The 27,088-nt window shown below is 39.4% G+C and overlaps 1 protein-coding gene across 12 annotated transcripts in view; it reads left to right on the top strand.

Moving 5' to 3' along the window:
• The window catches only part of LOC6639209, a 102,074-nt gene that overhangs the window by 42,871 nt on the left and 32,115 nt on the right, over window positions 1-27,088 (top strand). For all 12 annotated transcript variants that reach the window (XM_023181583.2, XM_023181580.2, XM_023181579.2 and 9 more), the window contains 7 exons: window positions 5,592-5,737; window positions 6,456-6,735; window positions 7,864-7,995; window positions 19,420-19,602; window positions 21,366-21,566; window positions 25,557-25,784; window positions 26,480-26,666. In XM_023181583.2, coding sequence (XP_023037351.1) covers window positions 5,592-5,737; window positions 6,456-6,735; window positions 7,864-7,995; window positions 19,420-19,602; window positions 21,366-21,566; window positions 25,557-25,784; window positions 26,480-26,666 — 1,357 coding nt within the window. The remainder of the gene's footprint in view (window positions 1-5,591; window positions 5,738-6,455; window positions 6,736-7,863; window positions 7,996-19,419; window positions 19,603-21,365; window positions 21,567-25,556; window positions 25,785-26,479; window positions 26,667-27,088) is intronic.

Below are 27,088 nucleotides of genomic sequence, written 5' to 3'. Positions count from 1 at the left end.
TTCATGCGAATACCAATCAATGCTATTCATTACAGCCAAAAAAAGAAAGAAAAAAAAAAACACAAAGTACAGAAGAGAAGAGAGAAACTAAATACAAGTAGTAAATGAAAATGCCACGCCCCTTGCGCCTTTTGCCTTTATCTATGGCATAGTATCTCTTCTCTCTCTCTGTATGCCGTCTGTCTGTCTTTGTGTGTGTATTAAGAGCTTTTCGTTTGGTGGGGCGGCTAATGCTTTAATTTATTGCCCTCTTTGTGGCCATGGCAAGGAGTAAGCAGCAGCCAGTGGCAAGTAGCAGCATTCAGCTAAAGTAGCAGCAGCAGCAGCATCAGTTCGAGCGTGAAAAAGGCTCCTCCTGTTTTTGGCTTTGATCAACGTTTTGTTAGGCAACCAAAATGAATTTGTTGCGACAATACACTTAAGTCAAAAAGACAGGCCAGACACATAGACCTAAAGACAGACACACACACACACACAGACAGACACAGACACTGAGACGCACACAGAGATACAGATAGAAAGAGAGACTACGATGGCAAGTGCCAAAGTGAGTAGAGGAAAAGTAGGTAAAGTAAGTACTTACACGACACTCTGTTGTCAGACAATTTTCACTCATTTCCTGCCATAATAAAAAAAGAAAGGAGCAAAAAAAAAAAACAAAAAGTTCAAAGTACATGACGCAAAAAGAGATATACAAAAAGCAAAAAAAAAAGGGAACAAAAATAGATGGAATGGGTGGCAAAATAAAAAAAAAACATATAAAAGAAAAACACAAGAAACCGTGTCAATTTCTTTTCGCTTCAGAAATGTAACGCACATTCCCAATTCCCAATCCATTGCATTTGCCAGTTCAGTGATTAATGAGACAAAAACTAACCTTTCAAAGATAATCTCATGTCTGAATGAACGACTTCTTTCGTCAATTTTACGCCACAATGCTACCAAATACTTGACTATACATACATGTATGTGAAAATTGTTATATCATGATCCAGTTAGCATAGATTTTGATACAATATGATGCGAATTATCTAATCAAACTCTTTGGGTTAATTAAAGTCAATCTAAAGATGGTTAGGATAAACAAAATTATCGCAATAAACTGGTCATATTAAGTCTGATAATATCTCGACTGTAATAGCCTAAAAATTCATCTTGACTCGATAGTCTTTATATTAAAGTTGTCATACTTTAGATATATGTATGTATCTGCAAAAAAAAAAGTGGAGGAACAACATTTTACCATCCTTTAACTTTGACATTGTTTGAGTGACTAAACATTTTCCTAGTTAATTTTGATTGATCTCTTCCTACTCCCCATTCTGTTACATTGTCATTGCCTCGCTTTTATACCCAATTAAGTTAACCTAGAAATATTTAATCAACGTTTTGTCTACGGCCTGAATTCAACTTCTTTTAATGGCTCACGTGCCAGACAAGGTTACAGGTCGTTTACTTACTCATCTGCCTGGCTGACTGGCTGCCTGCCTGCCTAGCATTCAAACCCAATCCCAATCGCAACCCCAGCCCCAATCCTCATCCAATCTACAAACATATGTAGGAATATTGTAATTTTTTTGCTCGTGTTTTTTTTTTTTTTTTTTTGACAGCAACAGAAGAAAAATGAAAAGATTTCAGCCAGACACACACCCTACGACTACCTCCTACACATCAGTTCACCTACTTGGTAGCTCCCCTTCATCTAAGATGTGGATGGAGAGATGTGTATATTGTAGATGGGGTGCCAATGGCAGTGCCAATGACATTTACTCACATTTGACATTCAAAAGTCATTGATAATTATATGGATGAAACGTGAACGACAGCCGCATCGAGGGATCACAATCAATTCTTGATTAGAAATCGCAGTCAGCACCTGGTTTTGGTTGTTGGTAGCGCGAAATGGAGGATGTAGGAGGCACATACATATGTGTGTATATGTGTGTGTGTGTGTCTGGGGCGTAAATTGAATTTTGATTTTGCACTGATGCTGAGATATGGCATATTAGGCCCCAAAGTAATCAGGGACAACGAACAGAACTGAACAGAACAGAACAGAACAGGACGGTTAAAGCTAGAGAGAAGAGCCAACAACAAGAGAGGAGGCAGTTCTCTGGCAGGCATTTAATCTTTTGTGTGATTGTTTGGGCTCTATGTGTGCGTGTTTTGGGTTGCCCATTTAGGCTTACGATGAGAAGGCATTCGTGCGTGCCGCACTCTCCCTTCCTTTCTTCGCCCACTAGCCCACTCCTCACTCCATGTGTGTTTGGAGCAGTGGACTAACATTTCGAATCTCATTGTCAGCCTGATGAAATTCACTAACAACAACAACAACAACAAGCACTTTACAGACTATTCACCTCTCTAGGTCTCCCTCTCTCTCTCTCTATATATCTGCTTGGATGGCAACAATTAAAAATTCATGAATCATTTGGCAAACCTTTCTCCTATCCTGACTCGACTGCTCACAAGCCAATCTCTCTCTTTATATATATGCTTTTCGGACTCCCCATAGGGATGTGTATTGTGTTGTGTTTGTTGTGTGTGTGTTTGTGTGTTTGTTTGTGTCATTCAAAACACATTCTAAATTCACAGTAATCTGTTGTCCAAAAAAAAAAAAAAAAGGTACATAAATCCCATTCTATGGTTCGGCTACCCCTTAAAAGGGTCTTAAGGCATACCTGAGTCTAGGGAAAAGAATGAAAAAAATGAAATCAAGTTAATTGTATTAAAATCTGAAATCCAGCTAGCCTGGTCCAGTCCATTCTCTGTCTCGGTAGAAGGTACAATGACTCAACGCTTAAGTACAAAATGCAAAGAGTGAATCCTTTTGAATGACTTATTCGCTTAAGTGGTTACACATCACTTTCTGCCCACTTTTAGTTACCTATTCAAATGAAAATTCAAATTTATTATACAAACATTTGACTAATGCATTAAGTTTCCCAACAATTTCTTTCAACCTAAATCATTATCGACAAGGTGTAATTAACTTAATACAAATTGTATGAATCGCATTTTTTTTTTACAAAAATAGCTACCTTATTTGAATTTAAATTAAAAAGAAACAACTTGACTGACTCATATAGTGGCTATAGTTAAACATTTAATAACTAGTTGGTGATGGAAAAGATTATGGAAAAATGGTTGATTTTTAAGAAACTTTTCTTTGCATTTCCTTAGCGTTGTTTATGTATAGCCAAGTTATTTATACCCAATTAAATCTGTTCATAGTTGTTTTATTATATATGGTTATCTGCTGTTAGTAACTCAATCGCTTCCAACTGGATTCATTCATTCGAATTAACTCAATCCATTAATCAACTCATTTCCTCACAATTTATGCTACTCCATTTTCAACTAATTTTCACATTCCTTTTCCCATTTCACTTTTTCCTTTAAAGAGACTAAATTTGGTTTTCTCATCAATTTTGTTTTGCCTGCTTGTTTGATAGGGTTGTGAGGAAATCTTTTCTTCATTTTGTTCACTTTTGGTCCGAACCAAAAAAAAAACATTTCTGGGTCACTTTTGAGTTTAAATCAAATGCAACACTTCCCACTCTCCCTCCCTCTCTCTCTCTCTCTCTCTCTCTCTCTCTGTCTACCCAATCCTCAATACTCATTCCCATTTCAATCGCCATCGCCAACGTCCATTTCCATCCTCGTTTCTCACTGGCCACCGTCTCCCTCTGTGCCGCTACACTCGTCACCTTATACCAATTTCAAACATTTTCACCATCCTGCCTGAAACATACAGTTCAACAGTTCCGCTCGACAGCTTCCGCTTGGCTTGATGATTTCATGGAAAACTTCATTGAGCAAGCGGAAACTATTTCATTTGGTCAGAGCAGGAAAGCAACAGAGTGTGAGAGACGAGTGTAGAGCGAGAATGGATGAGGGAGGCAAGTTGCTCCTCCGAGTGTTTTTGAAGTTTTCAATATTTCCTTGGAAAAAAAGAAATATATGTATATGTACGTACATATATAGAATATCTATGTATATATATATATAGATATGTATGTATATACATATAGTGAATCGAAGAACAAAAATCGAACCATATTAAAGTGACACCCACAGAGATGTGAAATGCGAAAGATGCAAAATGCCTTTGATCCTGGCTTTTCAAGGAGAGGAAAGATGCTACAGTTCAGGCTGTGCTTCATCCTTCTTGGGGTTATTTGCATGCCTTCGATTAATATAAAATTTGATTAAACTTGGTCGATTGGTGGGTTAAGCACACAGACGCACATACCGACACACACACACACACACACACACACACACACACAACGACCCCAAACGACTGGCAAAAAGACGTCGCGAAATTGAGTGGGCAAGAGAAACAGCATAGGGATATAAAATGGGAGGGGAAGGATATGTCCGCCCACCCGTTGGGGCCAAGAGCAAATAAATAACTTGTAAAACCTGCATATGAGCAAGAAATGTTTGAAAATTTGCCAAAATGAATAGGACCAAGGGACAGAAGAGCACAGTGAGACAGAGAGCGCCAAGAAGGGCGGGTGGGTGACAAGGAAGCAGGGGGCATTGGTGATGGAAGAGAAGGTTACATGGAAACGTATAAACACATTGTAAATTGATTTCCTTGGGAACTCAAATAAAAATGGCGTACGAACGGAACGAACCAAACGAATGAAATGAATGAATGAATGGGCAAACCAATTTTTATTGCCACGCGGGACACGTAGCTATGGGGGCTGGAGTCCCCCGAGTTGCTTCCTACCTCCCACAATTGGGTGGGGTGGTGGGGTAACCCTCCTTCATTGCTTTTCCTGCTGCTGCTGCTGCTTTTGCTTCTTCTCCACCCAATCTTGTCTCTTTTCCTGTTTCAAAAGCAAAAATTGTGAGGGCAAAAGGAAGGAAGTAACAGCCAAGGCAGGACAGCAGCAGGATAGAAGAGGAGAAGTATGGCAGGGTTGGGCAAGACAGGACAGGACAGGACAGAGACAGGAGTATGAGCAGGAGGAGAAGCAGGACGTTGCCGGCTTCTTGATAAAATAACATGGCCAAGTAACAGTTTGCCTTTCCCTTTTAGCTGTCTCCTTCGTCTGTCAATTGTTGTCCATTCTACTCTATCGCCACCACCACCCCCACCACTCCTACCCAGGCGTCTCAGTCCGCTTGTCTATCGGTCCGTCCGTATGTCTAACTGTCCCTGCCGTCCATTCGTTTCGTTCGTTCTCATTGGCAACTTTAACTAAAAATGCAGGCGACGGCGAGTAGAGTATAAGAAGAAGAGAAGACAAATTGCTTTATCGACGACATACGTAACAAATGTTGCTGTCGGCCAGTGACAACAACAACAACATCCCGAACAACATGGACGACAACAACAACAAAAACAACAAGAAAGAGAAAGAAAGGAAGGGCAGGGAGGAAAAGAGAGAGATAGAGAGGGCTGGCACCAGCAACCATTATTGGTTTCAAATGGCTTCTGCCTGCTAATTATGACTTAATTATTTCAATTATTTTCTTTCCTCCACCATCTAGACATAGCCAGCCAGCCAGCAATTCATCTATCCAACCATTCAATTTTTATTGATTTCTTTCTTTCTTCTTATTTTTTGTAGATTTCTGACGATGATCGAATGAGCCTCACAACTGCCGTTTCGGATGAAGATGATGGCGAAAGTGTCATGGCGTCACCATATAAAGCAAAGGCCACTGGCACAGCTGCATCCTCCTTCAATTGCACTGGAGCTGTACGTAAAGCTGGGTAAGTACACACTCCACACGGTCCCTTTCTTTCATGCTATCCAACAGCAGCAGAGTTGGTTTAAATTTATTGCCAAGATGTAATCTGGCCAGCTTGTTGTTATGGCCATAAGGGCGGGGTGTGGTGGTAGTATCAGATAGGGAAAGGGATAGGGTAGGGTAGGGTTTGTGTGGGTTGATGGGAAGATAGATAATTGAGCTCGGTCGAAAGCAAAATCCCCCTGAGGCAGGCAAGTCCGTGCTGAGTTTCACTCACGTCCAACAAGTCATCATAAATAACTGGCAAACACCATAGAGGAATATCATTTACAGTGATTAAGGTGGGCCAACAGCATTATCATTATGACATTATGTGCGAGTAGAGTGAAAGAGAAAGGGAAGAGTTAGAACGCATTGATTAAGTTGCGTCTTGATTAAGTAAAAAGATAAATTTATGCAACTAAACTTTAGGCTATTCGTAGATATAGAAGTAACTTTAAGCAATGTTGATCAGACATTCAACGGATAATTTCTTTTGCCATAGAGAGACAGAAATTTGTGGTAGATTATTTTCTAAGATCAAAGATTTCCATAAAAAAAAAGAAATAAGTATAAGAGAATTGAGGATAAAAACCTGAGTATTCCCATTTGGTTACACTCGTTTCATCTTCATCTTAATGATATTCTATTTCATTTCGTTTTTCTCTTTTTTTCTGATTTCACTCATTTTTCCATGGCAGTTTTCTATCGGTAAAGAAATGGTTACTACGCAAAAAGCATCAAATCGAACTGGCACGCAAACGAGGCTGGAAAGGCTATTGGGTATGCCTAAAGGGCACCACATTGCTCTTCTATCCATGCGATTCCCGCGAGGGACGAAGTGTGGAGGCAGCACCGAAGCATTTAATTATTGTGGACGGTGCAATTATGCAGCCCATACCCGAGCATCCAAAGCGTGACTATATCTTTTGCCTGAGTACGGCATTTGGTGATGCCTATCTCTTCCAGGCGCCCTGTCAGGTGAGTACGACTAAGATTTGGGGTTGTGGCTACAGAGAGAAGAGCAGAAGATATATTCATAGGTGGTGGGAATAGTGTGTGACGTTTGTTACCTTGAGGCCAGGACTAAACTCATACAAACCCAAACACTTACAAACACACACACACACACACTCACAGACAATTGTAATGAAGAGATGATGAAGGGAAGTCCTTCAAGCATAAGACGAAAAAGAGGAAACTATAAAAGCTTGGCCTTCGCCTGGCCTGGCCTGGCCTGGCCTAGCCTGGTCTGACTTGTCTTGGCTTGACTTGGGTTGGTGAGTCGAGGCTTGGACTTGGCTTGGATGATTCCATAGAAAAGACATCACAAAATTTGTTTGCACAAGGATACGATGTACGTATGTGCTTGGCGCTTGCCGCTTGGCGCTTGCCGCTTGGCGCTTGATGCTGGTGTTGAGTTCACCGCTCGCGGGCTTTCAACAACGGACCTTACTGCAAAATGTATGACGAGGACATGGACGAGGACGATGACGATGACGACGACGACGACGACGAACAGGACGAGGTGTCATTTGACACGCACACATACACACCAAAAAACACACATCATACATATATACATAGCACCGCAAAAGGCTTAAATGCAAATCGTAAGCGTAAGGCTTAAAGTGTGATTGAGGTTGGTTTGAGTTGGCGTTTGGGAGTGGCAAAAAGGTAGGCGAGAAGGAGGCAGAGGGGAGGCAGCATTGAGGCTGCCAACTGGCAGATTGCCTTGAACAGCAGCTGCAAAGTCCTTGTGCCTAAACTGTTACATGTCTCAAAGGCATACGTCCTCATCTGCTCATCTCTGCTTCCTCCCCCTCTTCCTCCTCATCCTCCTCTTCCATCCTTCATCCTTAGTCGATGCCAGGTTGTCAGCTTGCCAACTCGCCCTGGCTACCTCAGTGATTTGTCATTAAATTTGCATAACTGATACCAACAACGACGACAACGTTAAGAACGACGTCGACGATGGCGTTGGCGATGACGATGACGATGTCGATGAATACGAGCGACTGACTAGTAGTTCGACATTTGGCTTTGGGGAGCCACGTCTGCAATTTGTTACAATGTTTCTACATTTACCTCACTCTCTTTCGCCTGCAGGTGGAGCTCGAGAATTGGGTGAATAGTATTCATAGCGCCTGTGCTGCTGCCTTTGCACGTCATCGCGGTAAAACCGGCACATTGCATCTACTTCAGGAGGAGATCTTTCGTTTGGAGAAGGCCATTGAATCGGTAAGTGAAACAGAATTTCCAAACCATCCTTTAAAATCTGAAAATTTCCAAAGCATTCGTTGTGGTCAAAGTGTACACCACGAAAATGTTTCTACACTTGTATACTATAAGTACCTACAAATGTGCGTGTGCGTGTGCGTGTGCGTGTGCGTGTGCGTATGTGTGTGTGTTTCTGCTTCCTGCCAGGATGTAATACGAATGTGAAAATTCTAGTTGGCTTTGCACTTTGAGGTCCTTTGCATTGCCAGTTGAGTTCTTCTTCTTGGCTTGTGGTTTCTACTGGAGTAGAAAATTGCTTGCCTGCTTTGCTTAAGAGTGTTGAGAGAGTGACTATTTTTGGTCGTCGTCGTCGTCGTTGGTCCTGGTGGTAAAATGAAGAAACAAGTGGCCAAGATATGTAAACGAATTGTGTGTGCACAACGGCAAGCAGAAAGTGGTTGAAATTAACTTCAACTTCAAGCTTTGTATATTTGCACCAACCAAAGCCAAAAACTAAGCAACAAGGGCAAAAATAAAATATATACACACCTATATATATATATACACATATATCTGCAAGTTTATTCAACAAAGTAATCTCTAAATCTCAAAATACTAAATGCTTAAAAGCACTGCAAATTGTATGATTGTTTTTGAAAATTTGGCTTCTTAGAACATCTAAAAAACTATAAACTTCACTAAGGCTAACGTTATACTGACTACAAATTTCCATTAACAACAAACACAAATTTTCTTCTACAACTTGGAAAACTCTTTGAATGAATTGTTAAAGTAAATCTAATGATATTTTCCAAACACATACTAATATTATTTATTTATTGATTTATTAGAAAATGCGAAACATTTGCAAATGACATTTCAAAGTAAAATATATGATTGAGCAGTTGAATAGAATATTTCCCATTAGGTTCTGATATGTAAAAAGAAATTTCCTTATATTCGTAATTGAAATTGCTGCTTTGTCTGGTATTTCATAAACTGAATAATAATAATAATAATAATAGAGCACTATTTCTGACACAAGAAGATATAGTGATACAGAAGGAGAGAGGGAGTCTCCCTTAGCCTGACTAGGGGAAAGCAAAGTCAAGTTCTTAAGTTGCTCTGAACACAACAATCGCATTTCGTATTTCACATTTCAAGCCAATTTCTTTCACTCACTCAGACTTGAGTTTGGTCCCCAAAGATTTATGCTCTGCTCAAGAAAATGTTGTCGATTTTGGTTTTGTTCCTTTTCTTTTCTTTTCTTTTCCTTTCCTTCCTTGGGCTCTCTTATTGTTCTGCTCCGTTCTGTTCTGTTCTGTTCTGTTTGTTGCCCCAAACTATTTATGTATTTTTGCTTTCAAATCAATTCCCCATCAATTTCGCGATGGCGTAAAATTTGTTCCACTGCAATTTATTTGCACAGAAATTGGAAGAAGAGAAAACTTTTGCAAAAACAAAACGCGAAGACATTGCCGCGACCCAACAGCAGTTCAGAGTTAGCAAAAAGGAAAAAAAAAACCCAGAGAGAGAGAGAGAGAGAGAGAGGAATGGAGTGACAGAATGAAATGGAGTCGTGGTTGGCTAAAAGTGGGTTGTAGAGGGGGAGTAATGGGGATGCTTTGAGGGTGGCAAGCAAATAGAATTGAACTGAAGCTGAAACTAACAAGAAACTGCACTTGGCTCCCAGGCCGCACGATAAATGCCATGGATAAACTTGAGGCTGAGTGGTTGCAGTTGCAAGAAGCACACAAATATACAAAAACAGAAGACAGAAAAAAAGCTATATAAAAATTATACAAACAAAAAGAAAACAAAAAAAAAAAAAAAAAGCAAAACTTTATTTGTTTATTTATTTTCCATCATGTCATTTTCAGTTGCCGCGCCCCCTGCGCGAGTAATCGTACTCCTACTTTGAATGCTCTTGGCTCTTCCATGAATATCATTCCCAAAGACAATTATGTTGTCTGTATGTCTGTCTGTCTCTCGGTTTGTTCTGGCCATGGCTAAGGACTTCTGTTGGCCTGATTCATGTCGTTCTTTCACTCTCTTACTCCCTTGGCCTAAGTTTTCTTCTTTTATTTGTTTTTTTTTTGTTTTTTTTTTTTTGTAATTTAGTTTTTTCTCATTTGCTGCTAGAGTTGAAGTTTGATCTGCTCCCCGCCCACAGTTGTGCATCTCCCAGTTTCAACTCTCGCTCCTGTCCCTTTGGATAAACCATAATTACTTCCTTGAATGCTGCTGCCTCTGTGTTTTCTTCTTCGTGTCCTTTTTGGTTTTTTCTTTTCTTTCAAATTATTTTTTTTTCTTGCAACTTCCTTTTTTGTCGTTGTTGTTGTTGCATTCCTTGTTTACTTTACTTTTGCATTGAGCGGAAGTCCGAGATTGCCATAAGTGGGTGCTTTGCAACAACAACAACAACGACAACAACAGCAACGACAGCAGCAAAAAATAATAGTAAAAGAAACTTGTTAGATGAATATTAATTAAATGAGCTAAAGGAGTACCCCAACTCGTCCATCTTTCCCAGCCTGGCCACAATTTAAATGCATTTCCCAAGGTTTTTTCTTTTTCTTTTCTTTTTTTTTTTTTTGTAATTAATTTGCTAGAAAAATGCGGGGGAAAAAAAAGAAGTGAAATGTCATAGTAAGGGCAACCATTCATTCAATTAGTTTACCCACAATTGCTTGAGTTTATGCCACAAAGCTAAGAAAGTGAATGGAAACAACTTGACATAGACTTGAACTTCTTTAGTTGCAACTTAACTTTATATTGGACATATTAAAAAGATTCAATGATAGAATCATAAAGTTTGTAATGAATTGAAAAAGTATTTATACAAAATCCGAAAACGAAAGTAATCTCTAATGCATTTATGGGAAGCATCAGTTCCCTAAGAGGCAAAAGTCATCTTGATATTGAAAGTTGTTTAAAGAGTTTGAAACTCAAATAGTGCGTCGCCTACTCAAAGGAGCACTTTATCACGAATTGTTTTAAGACATCACACCTTAAAAGTAAGACAATTTGATTTGATTAAACGCAGTGAATTTGGCCCATTTATTACAATTATCACACAATATGGAAACGAAACTCCATTTTTTATTTTCTTATAGTGCATATCAGAATGTGTTGTTATCCTTGTTTCGTTTATCCTGTTGCTGTTTGATTTTCGCCAAGTTTGATGCCAAAGTTGATATATCTCTCCTTTTGTGGGCTTGGAGGTGTCGCCTTATAGTCAACACGCGGCTTTACGGTTTTATGACCATGTGTGGGGCGTGGCTAGGCATCCATCCACTGGCTGGCTGCCTTCACTGACATCACCACATTTCTCCGCCTTCGTTTTGCTTGCTTTGTGTGTGTTTTTGTTTCTTCTTTGGGTCTTCTGAAAAGAGCAACAGTGTTGTTTTGTCTTTGCCTTTTTCTATCTTTCCACTTTGTATGAGCTGCTGTTTGCCTGCTGCTGCTGCTGCTGCTGCTTCTTTCACTTTTTTATAGCTGTCACCTTTCGGAAATAATCATATATGTGTCACTGGGCGTGGCAAAATGGGGATGGATGGATGGATGGCTAAGGGAGAGCTGCTGCTAAGAGAGGTTGTAGATGTATGTAGATGGTAAGGGGTCGTCGTCACTTCGCTTCGTTTGCTTTAGCCTTTCTAGTTTTTGCTGCTATCTATTTTTCTTTTCGCATAAAGCACTCTCACACACACACACACACTCACAGCAACTCACACACAATGGCGAGCCGTAAAAAAAATATATAGTAGTAGGTAGGTAGCTTGGTTTTTCGTACGCTCTGGTTTTTACGCTCTAATTACGACCCGCACCCACCTCACACCGCCCTCACCCATCACCCATCCCCCATTGCCCATCTATTCTCCACCTGCTTCGTGTGCAATTGCCATGGCGGCAGCTCCAGCAGCGGCCTCCTCCATCTAAACAAGGCTCACTTGCCTGCTGCTTTCAATTTGCAATGGCTGCTGTCATTTCAGCTCAATAGCAGCTCCATTCCATCTCCATCTGGTCCCCCCAACCTCCTCTAAACCTCTCATCAACCAGATCTCTATCCAACAACTCCACATTCTATATTTATGTATACGGGGATATATGTATATATATATATATACGTACATAAACTACATCATGTATGTATGTTTATTTTTATACTTTTTTGTTTTTTGTTGTTGTTGTTTTTATTTGTTGTTTAAATCGTTGTTTGGTTTAAAAACTTTTTTGCTGCGGTTCACATATTCTTCTCTTGCTCTTTGTTTTTGTTTGTTTGATTGCCATCGATTTGAATTAATTGCTCTAATTAAATGAATGCATCATTTGTCAACTTATTTAATGCAATTTAAACAAGTTTTTAATTGTTTTAGCAAGAAAACAATAAAAGTGACACAAAACGTTTATAACAATTTAATGGAAATTGCATCTACATAACATTTTGTTCAATGATGAATCTCAATATATTAGGCTGTCCATTTGCAACCAGCCTAAAGGCTTCACTTCAATTCGATATCCTCTACCCCAGTAGTAATTGATGCCTCACCATAAACACATATTTTACTTGAAAATATGGCCTTAAAGTTGATAAATAGTGATTATTGCATTTCATTGCATACTTTCGGGAAGTATATTTTTGTTTATTTTTAAGTGCTTAGCCCAAGCGAACTATTTTGAGGTAATGTTGATACGTGTTGCCAACATAATGGTCCACTAAATGCTTTTAGATCAAATTCCCTATTGGTGTTGTAGTCTCTACTGAACTTTTTGCTTGCATCACTGTTGCCAATCGCTATGACCTGTTCTGTGGTGTGGTAATTAATCACGCTTTAACTGTCCTTTCATATTGTAAGCTTTAGTTTCACCTGCATCATCAACATCAGTATCTCTGGCCCAACATAACAATGCTTGCAACTCGAAACCGAGACTAGCAGAGGCAGCAACTTCAGTACAGGGGACCGAACTGGGGCCCCATACGAAGTGGTACAAGGATATACTCGTACTTACAATTAATTTTACAATAATTAAGCCTGAAATTCAACCTCAGCTATGTTCCTACTGCCACATATACATTTTCTCACTCTATGGGCACACATTTGCACAGAGGTAAAATATATGGTACATATGTGTGTGTGTGTGTGTGTGTGTGTGTGTGTATCTGTAACGAAATTCCATGAGAAAACAAAAAGAAAATGTAGGGAGAAACCAGAGAGATAGAGAGAGAGAGAGAGAGAGAAGAAATAAGTAAACCACGTCAAGCAGCCGCAGCAACATCCGCATCAGCAGCTAGCAAACCAAACTCCAAGCCGAAAACCCACAATATAATGAAATGCATATTTAGTTAACTTTAAGTTAAACTTAATTAGTGAGTTGATATCCAAAAAACTTTAACTTAAACAGACCAAGTGTGAGAGCGAGAGCTCCTACAGGGATGAAACAATGGAAGCCAACTTCCTGCCTTAGTTCCGTCCATCTTCACAACACTAGCAACGAGCCATCCCATCCAGCCATCATCATCCTCCTCTTCCCCTCTGCATCTGACCCATAGCACATGCATCGAAAAGTTTAGTTTCCATATATATTTCTACTTTTATATACGTACGTATCTATGTATATATATCTTTTCTTTCTTATAGTTTTTTTTTTTTCTTGTTTTTTTGCAGTTAGCCAAACTCTTGTGAATATTTTTTTTTTGTTTGATTAATTTTTACTTCTCTTTCCTTCAACTTTTTTTTATCCTGTAATCATGGTTTTTTTTTTTGGGGATATAGGCAGTAAAAGCAAACATATATAATATAGATAGATATAGCTATAGACAGTCAATCAGATAGATAGATTGAAACAAACAGAGGGAGAGAAACAAAGCAGAGTAGTTAAAACTGACTAAAAAACATATAGAACAGAAGTAAAATATTGAGCGCTAATATCAGGCATACATATGTATGTAACTAATAAAGGGTATCTAAATGTCGTAGCTTCCAATCACCTAAAATGTAGTACTTTCTGATAAATTTTTTCTCTATTCTGTTTTGCTTTGTTTAATGAAACCATAAAGTTTATAATTACCATAAAATTCACTTGTCGTGGGTGAACAAGAAAAAAATAGAAAAAATTTTACTTGGTCTGGGCATGGGTGTGGCCAAACGCCCATTCGCCTTAACCCGAAAACAAAATTTATGGCAAGAAATATGAGCAAAAGAGTCTCCCTAACAGTCACACACACACACACACATGAGCATGTGCGTATGTGCGAGTATGCATATGTGTGAGTTGACCTCCTCGTGGTCCTAGTTCTGGGTTATGGCTCTGATTCTGGTCAAGCTTTGTTTTTGGTCAAACGTGCGAATATTTTTGCAACTTTTGGTTTTTGGTTCTTTTTCAGTTTTTTTTTTTGGTTTTTTGTTTTTTGTTTTTGGTTTCCAAGTTGCACAGGAAATGGCCCTGGCATATGGTGAAAGGCCGAGGCAGAGACCAAAAACCCGGTAACACTTTGCCCTCCTTCCTTTTCCTCTACCTCTGCTTAGTTTTTTTTTTTTGTGGGGTTTTTGATTTGTTTTCTGTGGGCACAAAATATGCTTTATGGCATAGGCCTTGTTGTTGCCAGACACTGGGATTGAGGGGCTAGTGGTATAGAGAGAGTTACAGAGGATGGTCAGCTGGATCTGTGGGTATAGGGGGGGGTCCACGGGTCCGGGTAGTGAGTGGGTGAGGTGCTGGGGTCGCTTCGTGCCAAATTCAATTCAATTGTCAACAGCAACTCGTTTGCCTTTGGTCTCTCTGGGATTCGGTGTGTGTCCGTGTGGCCACAGTTTACGGGTTTTGGTTTTAGGCCTCACTCATATAACCAGATCCCCTGCCGTTTGCCTCTCTCTCTCTTGGCTCACACGTTATATAATGCGCCATCATTTTGTGGTCAGCATTTATGCACCCCAAAATGAATGTGGACAATTTTTACTGTGGTCACACATCCACATATACATACATACATATGTCTGTATGTACATATATTTGTATATATCCTATACACACTGTGGGTCGACGAGGCCTTGTTTATCTTTCTCTGACTTTTTGAACTGGCCATGGAGGAGCAGAGGAGCTGCAGCAGTTGCAACAGCATTCAGACCAATTTAATGCACAAGCCATGTCAGAAAGTCATTTAAGTGGTTTACGATTGCTGTGGGGGCTTGTCTGAGGCAAATTTCAAATATCTTGTGAGTGTTAATTTATCGAAAAGTTACAAAAAGAACAAAAACGACAAAAATGCAAAAAAAAAAACAACAAAAAAACCAAACAGAGGCAATAAAACTTCTGAAATATTGCAAAATGAACTGCTCACAGCATGTGAAAAGCATTATTTATACGATTGCCATACTAAAGCGAAATAATCTAAGAAATTGATCTCCCTGTTGAAGATCTATCTATGTGGCAAATGATTGACATTCTGTCAGTAAAGTAAAGTTTAACTAATTTTGACTTCTCTAAAAAAATGATGATAACATAAACGACCAAAAACTTATGAGATATCATCATTCTTCTGGCCAGCAGTTGCTTCTATTTGGGTCATCCATTATTACAGACATTATTAGACCAGAAATGAAGCTAAATTTCCGTTGGTTGTCTTCAAATGATTGCAATCCCAAAACAGAAGTTTTCAAAAGTTCTTTGCAAACAACTAAAAATGCTTTTTATAGAAATTTCAACAATCGTAAGACTTAAATAAAAGCAGATGTCGAATTAAAAGGAATTGTTTGACATGAAATTAACTCAAACATTCAAATGATTTTAGATTTTTGTTTCTTCTGGTTAGCAGAATTTTTGATTAATTTGCACTTGTTGTTGTTATTGTTGGTATTGATAGACCACAAACATAATTTGGTTTTGCGTTTCTAAGGCGATACATACATACATATAATGAAAGAAGTATTGTACTATTACTACTACTACTAGTATCATCATATGCCCAGTCATTCTCATTCTCATTGTTATTGTTATTATTATTATTCTGATTGTTGCTGTTGCCATTGCTGTTGCTGTGGTTTTTTGCCATTTGCGGCATCTTTGGCTTGTCAAGCGACCAAACCGACGACGAATACAACGCCAACAACTATGATGATGTTGGCGATGATGATGACAATGTTGATGATGATGATGACGATGGCTGGGAACGATGACAACAATGGACAAAATGTATTTGGTTTTGTTTTTTAATTGTACTCCCGAGTAAACACATATATCACAACAGCAACAACTAAAACACAGAGGGAAAAACAACAACAATAGCAAAACAACAACAACAACAATAATAACAACAAAAAAAATACGAAATAGAATGAACGAACGAATATTGTATAAGAGCCATGAACTCTACACAAACTCTCCAAGCGGAAGCGGAAACGACAAACGCAATGGCAATGGGGCATCCTTTGCCCCTACTACAACTATATAACGCTACGGCTCCCGTTTCTGTTTCTACTCCTGCTCCTGCTCTTTGCTTTTTCTTGGGAAAAATGTGCGCATGGGGAACCTTTTGCCGACGAGTGGCGGCGCTTAATGAAAACGCAACAGACAGACATACAGACAGACAACACACAGAAACATGACCACAATGAGGAGTAGCAGGAGCAATAACAGTAGCAGTAACAGGGGCAGGACTAGACACAACAGGACAACTAAATAGGCAAACCGCAAAAACCCATCATCAAGGCGAAGTGCTGCTGCTGCTGCTACTCCCAAGTCGTGGTCCTGGTTCTGGTCCTGGTGCTGGCGCTCCGGCTGCGGCTGCTCCTCCCGTAGCAATAATAAAATTCACTTTAAGTGGGAATTGAGATGGTTGGCTTTGCAGCAACTTACTGCGGATGGCGAGAGGCCAGGGAGAGTCATGGCGAGTGTAAGAAGAACCCGACTACCACCAGGAGGAGGAGCAGCAGCTCACTAGCTAGCTGTCCTGTCACTTAGCGTGTGACATGTGTCAAAACAAGCTCCAACCACAGAGGCTCAACTGAAGCGAGAGAGAGAGAGAGAGAGAGCAGTGGATGTAGCCAGTGAATGCCTGTCAAATGTTTGCCTGCCATGCCACAAAGACATTTCCACTCCACTCCAAATAAAAGCAACAAAAAAAAAAAAAAACAGAAACAAAACACATATCGTGTTTATTTGTATAGTAAATGGGATATAGAATGTATGGTGAAAACAGGTTATTGAGCGTGATTTACTTACTGCAATTGCTCCATGACAATTACATGGCCATTAACATTTACATTAACCCTTGAAGTGCACACACACAGGGCAGGACAGGACATGGACAGAGACTATAGAATGGAGTGAAGTGGAGTAGAGTTGAGAACCCTAACAACTATTTAGTTATTTATGTTTGGTCATATTATTTTCCAACAAGCACCAAACTGTTGCTGTCGTAAATAATTTTCTCCCCATTTTCCATCTATCTATCTTTGCTCCCTGTTTCCCTTTTACGCTCTCTCTCCCTTTTGTGTGTGTGTGTGTGTGTGTGTATGTGCTTGGGTGTTTGTTTGGCTGTTTGTCATTTAAGCAGCTTTCCTCAAGTGGCCAGAAAAGAGATGGCGGGGCACCTCTTCCTATGCTACCACATCCTTCCGTCTTCTCTCTCATCGTAACTAGGCTGAGCTCATAATGGGACTTTGGTTTATTAATTACCTCCTCCATGATAGGCTAAGGAGAGAGCAAACATGTGTAAGAAAGAGAAAGAATATGTGTGTGTGTGTGTGTGTATGTGTGTCTATGTGTTTGTGTGTGGTGCAGTCCTTTCAAATAGGATTTGGAGTATTGAGCTTGTTAGAGAGAACAAAAGGCAACAATTCAGTAAGGAGTTTTCAAATCGGATCTCTCCCTTTCATCAATTATGCAAAGAGGCGGTGAAAGTAGGTGAAACTGACTTTACTTTCAGATGAGAAAATTCATTCTTTGAACAAGCTTTGCTTAAAAGCATGTAATGATTATAATTTTAGTTATCTAATAAGCATGAAATTAATCACCAGGGGGCACATGCAATATGTAAAAATGGATTTAAGAACATTTTACTTAAGTCTCTCTATGATTTTTCTTTTATCTGAATTTTTAAGAAATTGTTAAGCTTGCACTTCCATTTTGTGATTCATTTTGTGATTCGAATATGCAACCCAACTTTGGAGTTCATTCAGAAATTTATGGAATATTTAGTTGCTGTGAAATATGAATTTACATTTCCTCTTATTGATTTTGGTATTATCAGGTATAAATCGCATACACAATACGTGCATGTATATGAAATCTGGTAAATAAAATGTGGCAAACAAAATATGAATTTATTTCACGTAAAACAAACATTACAAATGGCACACACACACGCACTGCAGAGAGAGAGGTGATGTGAAATGGGAAGGGGAATAGCACATTGAGGTAGTGAGCATACAATATACAGTAATCCCATGGACTGTACACGTGCTTCAACTGGTGCTACTGGCCCCTCGTTTATACTCATACACACCCGCCCAGCTACCCACATAGCAGCCAGCCAACCTGCCAACCTACCAACCAGTATGTGCGAGAAGTAGGCAGGAGGAGGAGAAGGAGCCATCACCATGTTTATGTGTACACATTCATTAAAATGTCGAACATCGAAAGTGCCTATTCAGGTTGTGCCTGGTGCAACAACTGCAACTGCAAGCGGTGGCAACATACATACCTGCTGCCTACTGCAATGCAATGTGGAACTGCATCTGCAAATAATTGTCAGCTTACTGACAGCCAAAAAGCAGCCATAGCAAAGCTCAGGCTATGCGGGGACATACGAGCGGGAAAAAGGAGAATTGGAGGTGGAAATTCTAGCAACCAAAAATGAAACAATCACGTGCACCATGAAATCTATGCAAGCATAGAATAAAACGCACGTGAAAGTGGGATTGAGGATTGGACTGAAACTCTTCTTCTCTCTTTCTCTCACCATCTAAAAGACCATAGTGCTAGGTAGTGTGTAGATAGAGAAAGAGATGGAGGGGATCGACGTTGCGGCGGAAGTCAAACGTTATTTGTAATGAAAACAGGGCCATGTATATGCATCTAGTGAAAGAGTTTTTGGTGCATTGCCAAACGCACTTCAGTATCAGGAACAGACGCTCGAAACCAGGGAGAGGTAGAGATATTTGAATTGTACATGTGTGTGTGTGTGTGTGTATCTCGTGTGTGTGTGGATATGACGCGTGATTTATGTATTTTCGTCAAATGGCAACTGCAGTGCCATGAAATGCTAATGATGCCTCCACACCGAAATGCTTTCATAACCCAACAGAAATACTTGGCTTGCTCTCCCTTCTATCCGCCCCCTATCCCAACATATTTCCATTACTAACCTCACGTACGTGTGTATTTCTCTCTCATATATCTTGTCTAACTCTAGTTTTTTTTTTTGCTTTTTTACTCTCGTTACAGGATCACAAACTCAAGCACATGGCCGAGTTGCAGCAATCAGTTGTCACCGATCAGGAGACACGGCATCAGATTCAAACACAGATTTTACAATGGGAAGAGAATTTGGAGCGTTTGCATTGTGAGCAATTTCGATTGCGTTGCTATATGGCATCGCTGCAAAGCGGCGAATTGCCCAATCCCAAGGTGAGTTATGGCTACAGTTTGATGGCAAGTAATTTGTTTGTTCAACAACCCCTACAAACACACACACACACACCCACCCACCCATATAGAAATGTGGGTGGGGCTGCAGAGTAAAGTTGGGTGGTGTTTGTAATGTGGTGTCATGTGGGCGTTGTGGAATTTATTTAGTGGCAGACACTTAATGGAATGATAGAGTGCTGTGATTAGAGTAAAGTGCACAGATACTACAGAACCCAGAGAGTAGTCAGAGTAGTCAGTCCACAATTCAAGGTTAAATAAGTTATTTGTCTTATATGTAGGTACATATATTGCCTACTTCCTGGGAGTCGCCTCGCCCTGCCATCAAAATCTGAACAAATGACTCTTTACTAAATATATAGTTTATTCTTGGGCATACTTATCTATATTATATGCAAATTTACCACTAAATAAATAATTGAAATTAGGGCCAAGAATTTAAGCAATTCAATTCAGATCAAAAGTGTTTAGTCCTTGTATGTGTATGCGTGTGTGTGTATTGATAAAACTGTAAAACTAAAACAAAAGAGAGATTTGTATTCATCGTAACCACAATTTCATGCAATCTTATTAAGAGCCATAACAGACAACACCTTTCATAAGCCTTTCACTCAGTCACAAAAGCTCCCTCTAAAATCCATGGCCTATGGACCAATAATCGCCACCCCTCTTTCATGGCATCCCCGTACATTTTGTGAAACATCAAAAACAGACTTGAAAAACATTCGAGAGAAGATTAACACACACCTCAATAGCAAATCCGCGCCAAAATCACAATAACCACATCCACCCACTCCACTCCACTCCACTCCACCATCTCACCTTACCACATCAATTCTACAGCCATGTAAGGAGGTAAAGTGTAAAGTTTTCTTATCGCCCTTGTCTTACCGCCCACCTTGACTCTAACCCATGGCTCTGTCTCTGTCTAAGTACATAATTATGTCTAACTACACAACAATGGCGTGAAATTCAATTCAAAATCATCAACAACGCCCGCACCGATCCATGGGTGGGAGAATGATGCTCCCATACCACAATTCTATTATTATCCTGCTTGCTTCTCAACTCAAAGCCATTTACAAAATCAAAAACCCAAACATGCACAATTAATCCCCCATAAAACAATTTTAAGCATCTTAAATGAGCTTAAAGTGAGCTCTGAACTCGGAACTCGAACTGCGAACTCGAACTTTGCCCTGGCATTTAAAAAGATTTACAGAAACTAGGAAAAAAAGGGTTGTGTGTGTGTGTGTGTGAGTGTGTGTGTGTGGCACTGGCCAACAGAGAAATAGGGCGAGGCAGCACTCAGGGGGGGGGGGGGGGCGGGGACAAAGTGTGGGTGGGGTGGAATGTGCATTTCAGTTTATGCAACTGAAAGCAAAACGAAAACAGCAAAAAAAAAACGGAAGGCATAAAAAGGCCAACGTCATTTATTATTAATAAACCCACAAAACTCAAACAACTTCAGTCAACCAAACATCTGGAGAAAGCCAGAAAGATGAGAGGCGGAAAAGAGGAGAGAAGTAAATAGGGAAGGAAATCATCTATAGACATAAACATGTAACTCATGGCCTGCCTGAGGTTATTTACATACACCCAAAGATAAAAAGGGATAATCTCATCCGCACAGGCACACTGATAAGACGGATGAGAATTAGTTAAGCTAAAACTGGACAAAACTGGCAAATGGTATACCATCTTTACTTACTTAATCTTTTATGTTTTTCCTTTCTCTCTTGCAGTCTCTACTCACACATGTGTCGCGACCGACAAAGAATACATTGAATAAACTTGGCGTCTTTACGGTCTCCTCATTCCATGCCTTCATCTGTGCCAGATCGCCATCGCTGCTTAATAATCTATTGGCTGGTCGCGGAGCAACCAAACGTAGGCCACCCATGCTATCGCGTTCCAATAGTGGCTCAAGTCGTCGCTCCATGCAGGTAAGTCAACTAATTGCTGTGTGATTGTCATTGAGTGTGATGCCAATTAGTGATGTTTTCAAAGCTCTAACTTAAGATTAGCTTCAAATTCAAAACTTTAATCTCATGTCTGTTGTTCAAGATGATAAATTATCCCCACTTCAGACAACTGAACCTTTAAAATCAGATGACAACTTTTTGTCTAAAACATTTATAAAAGCATACGCCGAATTAATTCTCAGCATAAATATAGAGAAAAAAAATATATGAAATGGCACAGGGCTTTGTCCCATAATTTACTGGCAACAAATGATGTCCTTTTTGGCTCGCCATTAATGCATGTTTTCAAGTTGTCTCAAGAGGACTGCGAGAATGTGAAGTGGCTCAAATGCTCAATGCATGGAAATTACTATTTCTATTTGCTGTATGCGATGTCGACTGTGTGGGATAAAGTTAGTAGCTACCGTTAAATGTATTTTAGGTGTTGTTGATCATTATTGGAATGAAATTAACTCGCATGGCGGCGGTTTTCTATGCGATTAATTTTTTACATGCACATGCCTTATAATAAAATTATTTCAATTTTCGACGCATTTATGTCACTTTGTCTGTGTGTTTATGTGTGTGTGTGTGTGAGTAATTGAATTTTTATTTAACTTGGCGGAAACGGCATTAAAAGCTAAATTGAGCGGCCAGAAAATATGTCGCCAGACACACAAACCAAACCAGAGTCGACCTAAAATCCAGCCTGGCCGCAATGGCTAATGGGCCTAACCATTATTATTTTTGCATTTTTATAATTTACATTTAATGGCCATCAACGAAAAGAAGAAAAAAAAAACTGAAAGAAAAAATTGTTTAGATATTTCTTTTCGCATTTTTTTTTTGTATTATTTTGTTGTCTTCTCTCCTCTTGGTGTGTGTGTGTGTGTGTGTTGTCCAAATATTTGCATATTTGTCCAAATGGTCTTGGCGCCCCTTTAGATATTCTAATGGCCTTTATCATCATCAGGTCGCACGATTCGAAATTTATCTATTCGGTGTTTTCTGTCCTGTTTGATTAACTTGTATGCGGTCTTTGTTTTTCTTCTTTATCTTTTTTTGTGTAGTTTATTTCATAAACTTTCCAATTAGCCGGGAATCAATTTTTTGTCGAAATTTTTCATACTACATGATGAAATTCAATTCATAAATTCAATTTATGTTTCTCTCCTCTGCGTTAAATTTTTGCGTGTGTGTGTTTTTTTTTGTTCGTTTTTATTATTGACAAAATAATCTTGTGAAGCTCTAATTCACTTCATTCCCATTTTCAATTAAATTTGCCAACATTGCAGATTTTTCAGTTGCCGTTGCAAGTGCAACTGCAACAGCAGCAACATCAGTTGCAAACCAAAAAATATATTTACAAAATGATAAAATTTAAGCAAAAAAAAACAGACAAGAAGCAATCCCAACTCGGATATGCCAAAGTTTCAATGCTCTCACTTTTCCAAAGTATTTAACCAGAAAACTTAATATGTTTACAATATCAGAGATATGATTTTAAAAGTAAGAGAAATTCATAACTTTATCACGTTTTATTTAGAACAATTATACATTGTTGTCCTATATAGATGGACCTGCACTGAATTTGAATAGAAAACTCGTCCTCACTTGAAACACTTGATATCTCTTACTGAAGAGGAATGTGCAAACTGTAAACTAATTGATAATAAGTACTTTACCTTTTGTTTCAAAAAGCTAATATGATCCTTTACTGTTTTAAAAGGGTGAAAAAACAAAAAAAAAAATCTGAAATGATATAACATAAATGCATACAAACATGTACATATGTATGTATGTATGTGTGTATAAGGTAAAATGGTAGATAGACAGAGATAGAGCTAACTAAAATAAACGAGAAAGAGAGACAGAGGCAGAGAAAGTCAATGATGGTGCATTGTAAATGCGCTGAAAATTCAATGAATTTGAAAAATGTACATTTGATTTGGTTTATATTTTCCTCTCTCTCTCTTTCTCTCACTCTCCCTATTTTCATTTTCTCTTCATCGTTCCACTTTTCACCTCTCGCTGTCTGAATGCGTGTTGGGTGCTTGGCTTTTCATTTGCCAACATGTCAGCTGCAATGCAGCAGAAATTGCCAACTGGCAATTGAAAATGAAATGAAATTAAAGGTATCCTCCATTCATTACCTACACACACACACACACACACACACACACACACACACACACACACACACACACACACTCACACCAGACAGTCACTTGCATCACTTGGTAAGTTGACGAGTTGGTCGCCACAGGGCGTAAACCTGGCCAATTATCCATCTGATACGCCTTCTCGCTTAAAAAAGCAAAAAGAATTGCTGCCATGGAGCAGGATCTACTTTCTGCCTGCAGTTCGTTTAATTGACTTGAATTGAGCTGAAAAACAGGCTTAAAACTCAAAATTAAATTAACCACGCCAGGAGGTCTTCAATAAATGCGAAATGACTTGCAAGAAAGTGTGCAAAAGTTCATTAAACAAACACCTTCATAACCTACTTACCCACCCACCCACCTACCTTCCATCTTGGCGCCACACACAAGAACCGAGGAAAGAAGAAAATGAAAAGAAAAGAAAAACAACCAATTGACAAGCATGAAAATATGTGCGAAATTGTTGCAACGACTGCAATTGATTTGAAACCGAAGGAAAAGAATGAAATGGAACTGCCTCTAGACTCATAGGATAATTTTCCTACTTAAGAGAATCGATGCATATATTGATGTACAAGTTCTGCAAATTCGTATCAACATTTTTTTTTTTGAGAAGATATCAAATTTTCATAGCTTAAAGTTAACCTTTTCTTTATTGCACCTTTCAAATTGCTATAAATCAGCTGTGCTCTCATGCTCTTGCCAATGAATATAAAGTTGTGAAAAAGGAAAGGAATATGTTGTGTATATATGTATATATTTTCATATATTGATATCCATTTGAACTAAACCTTTTGCATAATGAGCTTGTAAGCGATATGCAAAACGTCCTATGGAGTGCAACGAATTTCCATGTATCCATGAGATAAAACGACACGACGCCATTGCCAACCTTGGGCAACTTTGAAAGAGCAATACATAGATAGACAGATGGATGGATGGATAGATGGATGGATGGTTGGTTGGATTGATAGAGTGCAATAGAGAAAAAGGATGAGATGGGAGGGAAAGCGAAAGCATTTTGCCAACTGCAACTGCTGGCTAAACTAATTCAATTGTCGTAGAACACGTAGAGCATGTGTGTGTGTGTGTGAGTGCAAGGAGGGGTAAAGAGGAGGATGCGAATGGCGCCAAAGCTAGTCAGCCAAAAGCAAAAGCATTGCCAATGGCTGCCAATACAAATGCAATTTCCAGCAACAGCAGCTGGGCGACTGATTCGTTTACCAGGAATAGAGCATCAGCAGGAGCAGGAGCAGCAGCAACAGTAGCTGGGCGCTGGAGCTAGAGCTAGAGCAACCTCCTCCTAGTTAACATACAAAAGTAGGAGATGAGGATTGACGATGACGTTGTCGAAACTGTTAAGCATTTTTAACTGAGTTTTCTTCAGAGATGAGGCCAGATCCTGCTCCTGCTGATGTAGATGGCGTTGCTGGGTAATGCTGGTGTTGGTTCTCATCCTGGTTGTGTCAGAACTCGCGGCTGCTGCTGGCGACGTTTTTCATTACATTTGCCCAGGCAGCGCTTGTTGGTTGGTTGGCTGGATGGTTGGTTGGTTGGTTGGTTCGTTCGTTGGTTCGTTCGTTCGTTGGTTGGGTAGACGTCAACTTTGCGGGCCAAGCGCAGCGGTAGAAATGTGTTTTTGCTATTTTTCAATTTTCACTTCCTGTATGTGAGTGTGTGTGTCTGTATATGTTGCTTGTCTGTGACTGACTCGCTTAATGACATTGTATGCGTGTGTGTGTGAGTGTGTTTGAGTCTGTCTGCTCATGCTCATCCTGTTTATCCAATCGAATTTTCTGCCTTTTTCCAGATGAATTCACGTGACGAACCGGAAAAAACTTTCAAAGTTGCAATGCCCGACAATGCTTACTCGACAGTTTATCTACGTGATGCCATGTCTGTCGAAGAATTCTTGGCCAGCGCCTGCGCCCGTCGCCAGCTCAATCCCATGGAGCATTTTGTGCGAGTTAAGAAGCGACGCGACATGGAGGATCATAATTACTTTGTGCCGCATCGCAATGATCTAATTGAAAACTATGTAAGTACAAAAGCAGCAGCTAATTGGGAACTACCCAGTAGAAATTGCCGAAAGTGCATTAGCTAATAGTAGGTTAGAAGTAGATTAGTAAGGCTCGAAAGAGTACTTTAATTAAACAACTTAAATTTCTAAGAACTTTGCTCGAAAAGAAACATTAGTGTGGCTGCATATTCACATCGAAAAAATGCCAAAAAAGACTGTAAAATTCGACTCATTTTTTTGTTTCAAACGAAAAACTCCTTAATTATGGCTCGTAATTTGCCCAATCAATTGCAACTGTTTTTAACAGTCTTACTTTAACTAAGAATGCATTTCGTTGCCCATGTCAGTTTCATATCCCCGCCATGGACCAAACTCCATTTCCAAGTTGGACGGCAAAAAGTTTTGCTTAACAAAAAGCCAAGTTGAAGCCAACCTCAACAACAAGCCGTAAATATGGCCAAAAGGTGCACACCAAGTGCACGAGCAGCCAACAGCTCTCTACGAGAGGGCGGCGGAAAAAAAAAGAAAGTTTTACCCAAAAAGAAAAACCAAAGAAAAACTGGCAGCTCAATAAATTTATCGACAACAAGAAGTTTGCCATTCCTACGTTCGTTTTCTTTTTATACTTAAACGGAAATTTATTTGAAACTTTACACTAATTTTATGGCTCTCTCTCTCTCATTCTCTGCTTCTTTCGCTTCTTGTTTTTACAGCTACATAATCATGAATTTGTGGAAGTCTGCATGAAAATCTTATATCAGGTCGAATTGCAACGTACCACATTGGAGCAGATGTGGGGCTTCTCCGTGGAAGCGGAACTGATCGAGAACGCTGAGCGACAGGATGAGCTATGCTGCTATGTGAGCCGTGTCGAGGACAAAAGTGTGGCCATGCACAATGGTAAGTGTTCAAATCAAATGAGGAAAATTACTAATGTATTATGACCCAATGTAGAGCCCCAAACAATTTTTATTAAGTGTCTTTCCCGAGCATCTCTGCACTCTGTCTATTCTCACTCAACCGCTGTCCTGCTCTTTTTTTCTGTTTTCTTTTAGTAGCAGTAGCTACTATGTATATGGGTTCCACTTTTATATTTAAATGCTTTTCACTTTTATGTCAGACACGAAAAAAAAGAGAGAGAAAGAGAAAAAAAAAGGAACGAAAAACTTGAGTTCAACTCCTTTCGCTCTTTGGAGTCGAGTGTAGGAGTCGTGAGTCAAGTGGAGTAAAGCTTCTCGAATGCAACAAGAAAGAAAGAAAGAAAGCAAAGAAAAAAGTCAACTGTCAGCTTAATAGACAGAAAGGGAGAGAAAGAGGGAGAG

The sequence above is a fragment of the Drosophila willistoni genome (assembly GCF_018902025.1).
Source record: "Drosophila willistoni isolate 14030-0811.24 chromosome XR unlocalized genomic scaffold, UCI_dwil_1.1 Seg144, whole genome shotgun sequence".
NCBI lineage: Eukaryota > Metazoa > Arthropoda > Insecta > Diptera > Drosophilidae > Drosophila > Drosophila willistoni.
Note: the sequence above shows the minus strand (reverse complement) of the source record. Positions and strands in the feature narration are given on the sequence as shown.